Source organism: Camarhynchus parvulus, chromosome 21, assembly GCF_901933205.1.
Source record: "Camarhynchus parvulus chromosome 21, STF_HiC, whole genome shotgun sequence".
Classification (NCBI taxonomy): Eukaryota; Metazoa; Chordata; class Aves; order Passeriformes; family Thraupidae; genus Camarhynchus; species Camarhynchus parvulus.
The window spans coordinates 2,780,597-2,790,342 of NC_044591.1; the positions used below are offsets into that span (position 1 = coordinate 2,780,597).

Consider the following 9,746-nt stretch of genomic DNA (forward strand, 5'->3'; position numbering starts at 1 on the left):
AGTGCTCAGCACAGGGGTGATTTTTGAGTCCTGAATATCAGAGCTGCTCAGGTGGAATCAGCTACAGCTGCACAAGCCCCTGCTTCCTCTCTTGCTGCATTCATGTGAGTGCTTGACTCAGGCACTGATCTCTGCCTTCTCACACTGAAGGGTTTGGAACTGTCTGTGGGGAACAGTGACTTGGAATCACTCAGAAATCATACACAGGACCTTGTGGATAGAGTTTGTGTGACTTGGATGGGAAACAGTCTTGTCTTCTGTTCTCATCACTGGCCACTCGCTGAACTCACGTATTTGGAGAAAGCTCAAAGAACCAGAAGGAATAATGAGCTGTGTGGAGTCCCACAACAGGTTTGAGGAAGCTCTTTCCCTCCTGGGCATTGTTGTACTCACCAAGGATGGGTGAAAGGCTTGAACTTGTTACTAGTTGGCTGCTGCTCTGAGGCCTTCCTGGACTATAGTCCTGGTCTTGAGTCCCATTCTAGGGGAAAGTGTCAGAGCTAATTTTCTGTCAAGGATGAAGGGCTAAGTGAGGTTCAGGTACCACAGGAATTTAAACAGGAGGAGCTAGAACCAGGCTCCATTACTGGTCTGCTCCTTATAAAAACACAGGAGTTGAGCAATGAAAATGCTCATTAACCCAAACTGTTTGTGTGAGAAAGAAGACAGTCACCCAGATAATTTAGAGAAAAATAGGTGTTATGTTCTTAACACAAGAATACAGAGACCAAGACTCGGCTCTGCAGCTCAGCAATGCTTTGCAAACCCTTGTGACCACAAAGAAACTGTACCAATAACGGTGGTAGAAGGAGACACTGGGAAAGAAGTGCTAAGTCTCATCAGTAATAGAAGAAAGGAGGAGAGTACTGACCCCACAAATCTTTTGCTGTGGGCACAGCAGCTGGACCACCTACCCTATTTGTAGGGTCACTATTATGGCAAAGCTCAATCCCAATCCTTGCTAAAGTCTGCTTCCTCCAGTTCTCTCTCACCAAGCTGAAAAGTCTCTCAGAAGGAGCAGTTTTGTCTTTTCCTGATGCCACCCAGGGCCTTTCCCCAGCCTGCTCAGCTGGAGCTCAGGGTGCAGCCCTCAGAGCCACCACCATTTCTGCAGAGGAAAAGAGGGTGCAGCTCAGTGGGGCCAGGACTGACAGGAATTACCTGATAGCAGCTGGAAAACCACTTGGAAAACTGTAACAGAGGCAGCATTTGGACTGCAGAATAGCTTGGATAGCAGAGACTGAGTCTGCAGCACAGAGGATGAGAGGAGCTGGAGCAGCTATTGTGCAGCTACACTACAATACAAAATATGTAATGAGATCTTCAGTGCTTAATTTTGGTGGTAACTTATCATCCCTAAAGATAAGTGAGAGAGGAAGCCAGACCAACTAGAGTGTGCATCTGGAAGCACAGCAAACCTTCAGGATCTCTGTTTTCCCCCCCAAAGAACACTGACCCACATTGATGTCACCTTAACCAAAGCCAAGTGTTTAATTGAGTGCAAGGGAGTGACAATGGCACAGTGGTTGTGCTGGGAGGGTGATTCCCACAGTGCAGGGGGACAGAATCTTCAGAACAGAAGTAAAGAAGTGAAGGCCGCTCCATCTTACAGTGTACAATGAAAAACAACTTATGCATCTGGGGGCAGCATTGGAAATAATGATGCCTCCTAAGGACTTGCAAACACCCCAGGCCTGAGGCATCTCAGCATGACTGAGATGAGAGATTTGTCAGCACAACCAACTCCCCAGCATCAGTACTAAACATCAGGCAATGCAGCTAAGGTTGGCTTTTTAGATAGATAACTTCTCTGAGGGCAGAGGTGAGAACAGCAGTCAGCCTGTTGGCACCTCAGCACTTCTGTTTCTAACCAATTAAAAAAATGAACAACCTTAACAAAAGAAGCCACAAGACTGCTGCCAGCATGCCTGGCTGGTGTTTAATACTGCTACTCCATCAGGGTTGGAGGGAGACCTGTTGTGAATGGCAACAGTTTGCACTGTGACTTCTCCAGCTGTGCTGCAGAGCAGTGCAGGAGTCACAGGAGGGCAGTGGGATGCAAAGGCTCAGACCTGTTACCAGTCAAAATGTGTCAGCAGCAGGGAGCTCCCACGAGGAGAGAGTGAGCTAACTGTGCACAAAGCTCTCTCTCTTTCTCTCTCTCTGTGCTTAAGGCTGAGTCAGGGACCCTTTGGACTGTTCCCAGCCCACCAGACAGAAATATGTGTCAGTTATAAATACATTGCATCAGCTGGGGGGGTGTGGAGTGTGGTTGGGATGGGAGAATTTAGAATGGGTGCAGGGAAGAGAGAAAGGAAAAAGACATCTTACATTTCCAGTACTGGAAAGAACAGTTTTGACCTCACGCAATAGGTCACTAGACCTTTTCAATAGTCTTATCTGGCTTATGCCCCATCATCCTTAACACATCAGAGGGAATGTTGGCTGGCCAAGGGTTAAATAATCCCACACAGTGGAGAGCAAATCTGCAGTCTGCTGAGAAGATCCCAGCCACATCACTGATGATCTCAGAGTCCAACTTGGAGGAAGGAAGCAGCTCAGGGTCTCACACATCACTCAGGGCCTGCAGAAAGCCAAAGACAAATGTCAGGATGGACCTGCCCCAGCTCTGCTAGGCTGCAGGGGAAACATGAATCACCACCTCTGCAACACAGTTATGGCATTTGCCTTCATCCCTACAACACTCTAATTCTAATGACTAAAATTCTAAGGATTTTTTTTTTCTGGAAGCTGCAGTTGCAGCCCAGTGGGCATATGATGGAATAATGTGGAAATACAGGCTATCCTTCAAGAAGCAAGACCGATCTATGCTGGAGAATCCCCTCTTTGCCCCTTCTTTTGTGCTAGAAATCAAGCACATTTTATCTAAGACTTTTGGAGCTTTCCAGTGGGAAACACCAGCTCTGCCTCTAACGCCAATCAGAAGAGCACAGAATAGTTTGGGTTGGAAACATCATCTTAACTTTTAAACATCATCTTAAACCTTAAACATTATCTTAAACATCATCTAAAAACCATCTTAAAACACTGGACAGTTTCCTTGTCTAGCATGATGCTGCATAAATCTGTCCTGTGGTTCCTGGCTTGTCTAGCTCCATCTTAGGTATTATTTTCCTTGACACTTGTTCCTTTCATGCAGCAGAATGATGATCCCAGGTGCATAGTGGTGACTTTGGTACTTTTATTTTCCCCTCAAGAGAGTTCTGGGGAGGCATGGGCTTCCCTTCAGTGTGTCTGGGACTTTATAAGTGAGCAAGCCTTGTGCAGTCCACAGACCTGGCACAGGCTGTTGGAAAGAGATTGTGGCCCCAGTCTGAAAGGTTCTGGTAAACTTGCATGGACTATTCCCAGCCCCCTTTCCAAGGGGGATGTGAATAAGTGCCTGCCTCTGAATTGCTGGTAAAAATCATCTTGGACCTGGCTTTGGTAGGTGAAGTAGGAGTGATCTGTCATCAAGGCACAGCACATGAGCCCAAAGAACAGCTCCTAAATGAACTCTGTCTTCCCTGACTGACTCATACTCTGCTCTGTCATACAAAATGCTGTCCTGCTCTGACTTGCCCACAGAAATCTTTGGGACTGCAAGAAATCCTACTCCCACTCCTATCTCACCCTGGAGGGAGGTGTTGCGGCAGAGGCTGGCTTACCTTCCGTGCAAACTCTGGCAGGATGAATGCTGCCCTGTGAATGTCAGAGTTGTAGTACTTGAGACTCCTCTCCTCCACCTGCTGCTGTGAGAGCTGCTGCACAGGCTCCCGGAAATTTGTGTTCTGCAAAAACAAAGTCAGTAGCTTTGACTATTTGGATAATGTAGTATATGTTATAAAGTAATTCGTGCTAAAGGAAATTAAACCCACAGCATTTTGTGTACAAAGCCAGCGTCGGGCAACAAGCAGTAACAGGGTATGTGATAAGGAAGGAGATTCAAACACCAGGAAGATGACCTTCTCCAGGGATGGATATTTCAAGGGATTTTTTCATCTGACAAGACCCCAGCAGGTGGCATTTGATAGGCATTGTCAGAAGTTTATGCCAGGAAGTTTTCACCTGACAGGATTCCAGGAATTATCTACTGGTTCCAGGAAACGCAGCAGCAAGAAAGAAAAACTACAATTATATGCTAAAATATGCTACAGAAGGGCCCCTTCTAGAGCCCAAAAGACTGTATAAAACAAACCTCTTAGAAAATGACATTTGGAGACCCACAGGGACTTTGGTGTGATAGAGGCCAAATCCTGGGTTCCCCAACTCTGATAGCCTGGCTCAGAGTTGAATAGCTTGTGGCTTTTTCCAAATTTATATTTTGATTATTTAATAATATCCTTAATTATTAAATTGGAATATTCATTTATAACAAATAAGGAGCCAAAAGCTGTGTGACAGGCATCCTGATGCATGGCAGAGAACTGAGATGACTCACAGGAAAACAAATGAATTTTTGTTCTAAGTATGAGGTCAAGGGTTCTGCGCAGCCCCAGTACCAAGGGCTGGGGTTTATGCTCTGTAACTCCTGTGACCAGCACTTGTGCACAGATGTCAGTGCATGAGGTCAGACTGCATGAGCCATGTGCCAGATGTGTGAGAGTGCCTGAGCATCCAAGAAACAAGGCTTTGCTCTTCAAAGGAGAATCCATGTTGGGCACGGTGCATGCTGCCAGCATCCCAGGTTAACCATGTGCAGCAGCAGCAATGCTGGAGAATCCCAAACCCATCTTAAACCTTAAACATTATCTTAAACATCATCTTAAACCTTAAAAGTCATCTTAAACCTTAAACATTATCTTAAACCTTAAACATTATCTTAAACATCATCTAAAAACCATCTTAAAACACTGGACAGTTTCCTTGTCTAGCATGACGCTGCATAAATCTGTCCTGTGGTCCCTGGTTTGTCCAACTCTATCTTAGATATTATTTTCTTTGACACTTGTTCCTTTCATGCAGCAGAATGATGATCCCAGGTGCACAGTGGTGACTTTGGTACTTTTATTTTCCCCTCTGTGAGCAAAGAAGAGAGTTCTGGGGAGGCATGGGCTTCCCTTCAGCCACATTGAAGCAGACTAGGAAGAGAGTAAACTTCAGTGGTCTGACAGAGTTACCAGCCCACATCCTAACACCAACTCTCACTTGGAGGTCTCTGTGAGGGTCAGTGTTCTTTGGGGAGGAAAACAGAGATCCTGAAGGTTTACTGTGCTTCCAAGTGCACTCTCTAGTTGGTCTGGCTTCCTCTCTCACTTATATTTAGGGATGATAAGCTATCATCAAATCAGTCACAGGCTGATTGTCAGAAGGTGCCTGCTTTGTAACAGTCACCACAAAATAAGCCAAAGCCTTAAAAAAATTGATAGTGACTTCCTCCCTTCCAAGTTTGTTGTACTAGACAGAAAATTATGACAATTTTTAAAGCAAATGGTCAATTCTGTACTTCATTCAGCACCGAGCAGGCTGCACTGCAGCTCTGGAGCTGTGGGTGGCAGAGCCAGGTAAATCTTGAAGCCCCACAGCTGGGAGAATTGAATGCCATAGCTGAAGTTCTGCAAGGGACAGCCTCAGGCAGGCTGGTAGGGAATGGAAAAGGGCATTTGAGGGGCCTGAAACTACAGGGTTCAAGAATCAAGAATTCAAGAATCTTGAGGCCCCACAGCTGGGAAAATTAAATGCCATAGCTGAAGTTTTGCAAGGGACAGCCTCAGGCAGGTTTGTAGGGAATGGAAAAGGCCACTTGGGGTGCCTGAAACTCACAGGGTTCAAGAATCAAGAATTCAAGATTCTTGAGGCCCCACAGCTGGGAGAATTGAATGCCATAGCTGAAGTTCCGCAAGGGACAGCCTCAGGCAGGTTTGAAGGGAATGAAAAGTCCCCTTGAGGTGTGTGGAACTCACGGGGTTCTTGCTGCAGAGCATGAAGCCGATCTGGCCGCTGGGGTACGTGGGGATGGTGCAGTAGGCGTACTCCACCACCGGGAACAGCGACTTGCAGAACTGGCGCATCTCCTTAATGAGATCCAGGTGCAGCCACTGGCACTCACCTGCAGGGAGAAAGTCGGGCAGTGTGTGAGAGCTGCCCCTCTGCTCTGCACAGAACTGTGCCAGGTGAGCAGTGGTTCCAAGTCTCAACCTGTCCAGCTCATGTGATTTCACAGACCCTGATGCCAGTTTTGCTAAGCCCAGTCCAATAATGAATGAGCTGACATAGATCAAAACCACTGTTTTCCCTGGGAGATGACATGTTTCACTCCCTGCATCACATCTCCCCAAGAAGAGTCCCCTCTGTGCCTCCCACTTGGTATGTAAAGGTCTGGCATCAGCCTCTGCCCAGGGGCAGCATCCTCACCTTGGCAGCAGAGAATCCCATCTTCCCTCAGGGCTGTCTTCATCAGCTGGTAATAAGATTCTTTGAACAAACTTTCTGCAGGACCTGGGAGAAAGGTGAATAAAGAAAAGGTTTGAGCCTAGGTGAACCCCAGACTGCACCTAGCAGGACAAACCAGTCAGGATTTTAGGTTTGCTAAATAGCAAGCCCAGGTCCCCTGTTAAACCAAGTCTTAGCAGCTGCCTCTTGCTTCACCGAGCATTTTTTAAGCAGAACTCCTGCTCCAAACTGCCTTTTAGAGATGCCTCTCTCTGTGTTGACTAGGGCAAGATGGAAGGGGACTCAGAGTTGTTGATGGGTTCTTAAAATAAGGTGCTATAGCTACATTTGGTCCTTCTCTACCTCAGTTTCCCCCTTCAGAAATACAGCAGCCTCACCCCAACTATCTTCAGGGCAGGGGCTGCACCAAGTGTGTGAGCCACTGCTTTATCAGCAGGCACATGTACAAAGCTGCCATTCCAGCATGGGATTGCTGCACTCAGGGAACAACTCTGCCAGAAGAAATAGTTGCTGGAGCTGAATTTTGAGGAGAGAAATGTAACAGCTGGCTTGAAGGCCTGCTGATACAATTTTATGGTTCCCATCCTTCCCCTTCCCTACTAAAAGAACCAAGTTGGCAACAGTCTTTTCACTTGAAAGGATCCTCAGCAGGCTGGCAGAACTTCCAAGAGGTAGGCAGAATAAAAAAAAAAAATGAAGGAGGTATGTGGAAAACAGTGCCCTATTATGGGCTAGAATTCTTACCCATGGGGTCAGACGAGTCCGTGATAATCACATCAAAGGCTTCTTGATTCTGTTTCATGAACTCAAAACCATCTCCCACGTGCAATGTCAGCTTAGCACTGGAATAGCCCACTGCCATCCCTGGGAGGTATTTTTTAGATACCTGGATCACATCCTGCAACACAGAGAGCACAAGTGGGTCAGAGGCTCACAAGAAGCTGCTTCTCAGACTGCTGTGCAGCTGTGACTGGAAGAACAGCACAATGAGTAATTTCCTTCAGCTCAAGTCTGATTTGCCAGTGAAAGCCACAAAAGCTGCCAGCATCTTCAGCCAGCTACTCTCAGCCTTTTCCTACGACCTCAGGGTTCAGTGACACTGTTGTTCTGTCTACGCCAAACTCAACAAAAACCTGGAGCTTCAAAAGCTCCCTGAGGAACTGAGCAAATATGATTACAGGTCAGACCGCTCTGTGCTCCTTTTTCATACAGAACATCATTTGCATAGGTGATTTCAGCTAAATCAATTTATTTTTCTTCCTAAGTAAAACTATGCCAGCAGGTTTCTGAATGCGAGATGAGAAATCTCTGCACTATGGCCATGATATCAATCCCCCTGTAAGGTAAAGTTTTCTCTCTAAAATCGTTAGGCAGCCACTGCCCTGGGCCCAGCAGTTGTACTGAACACTAGCAGCTTCTCACAGCTGGCAAAACCAAAAAAATATGCTGGTGTCAGGCAGTGCTCATTAAAACCAGGGACGTTTGCCTACTTAGATGGGAGACAGAGCACACAATCTCATATAGCAGTATTTCCTGTTCCTAATAGAGTTTTACTCCGAGCAAAACTTTCTGAGAAAAGGCTGAGTAAAGTAAAATAAAACTGGCTGAGAGGAGGACTGGGAAACGAGTAAACTTCAGTGGTCTGACAGAGTTACCAGCCCACAGGTTACCAGTCACAGGCTGATTCTCAGCAGGTGCCCACTTCCTGACAGTCACCATCACTAAGCCAAAGCCTCAACATGCTCTAATTAGTAGTGACTTCCTCCCTCCCAAGTTTGTTGTACTAGACACAAAATGGTGACCATTTCTAAAGCAACTGGCCCATCTATCACAGAAGCATATCCCTGCTGCTTATTTCCTGATTTTGGTTGCAAGAGACTGCTCAACCAAGCAACCATCCTCCTCTGCCAGGAGCTCTCTGTTCGGCAGCGAAGGAGAGGGAAAAGCAGCACCTCCACAGAGCCAGGGCACTCCTCCAGATCCCGTGCTTGGCCCACGTCTGCCTGGAAGGGCCTCAATCGCATGTGTGTGAAAGAAATCACACAGAAGAGGCAGCCAGCTGCCACGTAGATGACTCGTAAGGCAAAGAGAGGTGGCGCTGTCATTGTCACGCCAGCAGAACCAGCAGCAAAAGCGCCTGGTGCTGACGAGAGACAGCAGGTGAAGGCGCAGCTCCCGTGGGTGATGTGAAGTCGGGCTCGCTTTGCCGGGCAGCCCACCCAGGAGCCCCGAGCTGCCGGGAGCCCAACGCACCTCATCGATCTCGCACTGCACCACGGACTCCACGGTCGGGTGTTTGACCACCTCCCGCAGCACGCCCCCGTCGCCGCCGCCGATGATCAGCACCTGGCACAGAAGAGGGCACAACGTGGGCTGTCAGCGGGCTCGGCCCACGGCAACTTTGGCTCTAGGGCCCAAGGAGAACGGCGTGCAAGCGCTGCGGGCCCGGGCTGCCCGGACACGAACCGCGGGGCCCGGAACCTGCCGGCCCCTCCGGCCCAGGACAGGCCCCGGTAGCCCTGCGGGGGCTGGGGGAGCCCTGAGGCGTGGGCCGGGGAGCGCTCACCTTGCGGGGGTCGGGGTGGCTGCAGAGGGGCAGGTTGGCGATCATTTCCTGGTAGGAGAACTCGTCCCGCTCCGTGCACTGGATCACCCCATCCAGGACCAGGACGTTGCCGTAGGTGGTGCTGGGCAGAGCGGGGAAGCGGGGTTGGAGCCGGCCGGGGCCGCGCTCCCCCGCCCCCTCTCCGCGCCGCCAGGCCCCACCGCGTGGCGCTGACCGGCCCCGCCATCCCCCCACCGCCCCGGGCGGCCCTCCCGCACCTGCGGAAGACGAGGATCTCCTGGTAACGGGAGCGCTGGTGGTGCAGGAGCTCCTCCACCTGCAGCGACATGGCCTGGCCGGGCCACAGCCGGCACGTCTCGCGGAACCAGCCCTCGCGGATCAGCGCCGCCGCGCCGCGCTCCATCCCGCTCCGCAGCGGAGCGGAGCGGCCGCCGGGCCGGGCCACCTGCGCTCCGCTGCCGCCGCCCGACCGCACCGGCGCGGGAGCCGCGCGCAGGGCCCCGCGCCGCCCCCGCCTGCGCGCGCCGCCATTGGCGGGGCCGCCGTGACGGCCGGGCCGCGTCAGGGGCCGGGCGGGCGGAGCGGGGCCGCCCCCGCCGCCACGGGGAAAGGGCGCGCCCGAGCCGCGCCGCCCCAGCCCCTGCTCCGAGCGCACCGAGCCCTCGGCTCCACTCCGCCCCAGCCCCTGCTCCGAGCCCTCGGCACCGCTCTACCCTGCCTGAGGAACCGCCAGGAACAGTTTTCGGGAAAACGAAAAGTCTAATTCGGGTCGTTTAAGTAATAAGGA

General features: G+C 50.2%; 1 protein-coding gene across 1 annotated transcript; it reads right to left on the minus strand.

The window, feature by feature from the left end:
• Positions 1–1,921: 1,921 nt before the first annotated feature.
• SRM (spermidine synthase) lies at positions 1,922–9,457 on the minus strand. Its single transcript, XM_030964006.1, has 8 exons — positions 9,217–9,457; positions 8,960–9,080; positions 8,647–8,739; positions 7,138–7,291; positions 6,355–6,438; positions 5,904–6,049; positions 3,669–3,791; positions 1,922–2,584 (listed from the first exon to the last, which is right to left on the minus strand). Exons 1-8 carry the CDS (start codon positions 9,360–9,362, stop codon positions 2,567–2,569), a joined length of 885 nt encoding a protein of 294 aa, XP_030819866.1. The 5' UTR covers positions 9,363–9,457; the 3' UTR covers positions 1,922–2,566.
• Positions 9,458–9,746: the final 289 nt, after the last annotated feature.

What these genes read in the sequence shown, in the direction of transcription:
- SRM (XM_030964006.1), bottom strand. Translation starts at nt 9,362, where the DNA reads ATGGAGCGCGGCGCGGCGGCGCTGATCCGCGAGGGCTGGTTCCGCGAG. An exon ending in TGCAGTGCGAGATCGATGAG is followed by an intron (nt 7,292 to 8,646) that starts GTGCGTTGGGCT and finishes TCTGTGTTGCAG; the next exon opens with GATGTGATCCAGGTATCTAA. An exon ending in TGCTCTGCAGCAAGAACCCC is followed by an intron (nt 3,792 to 5,903) that starts GTGAGTTCCACA and finishes TTGTTTTTGCAG; the next exon opens with AACACAAATTTCCGGGAGCC.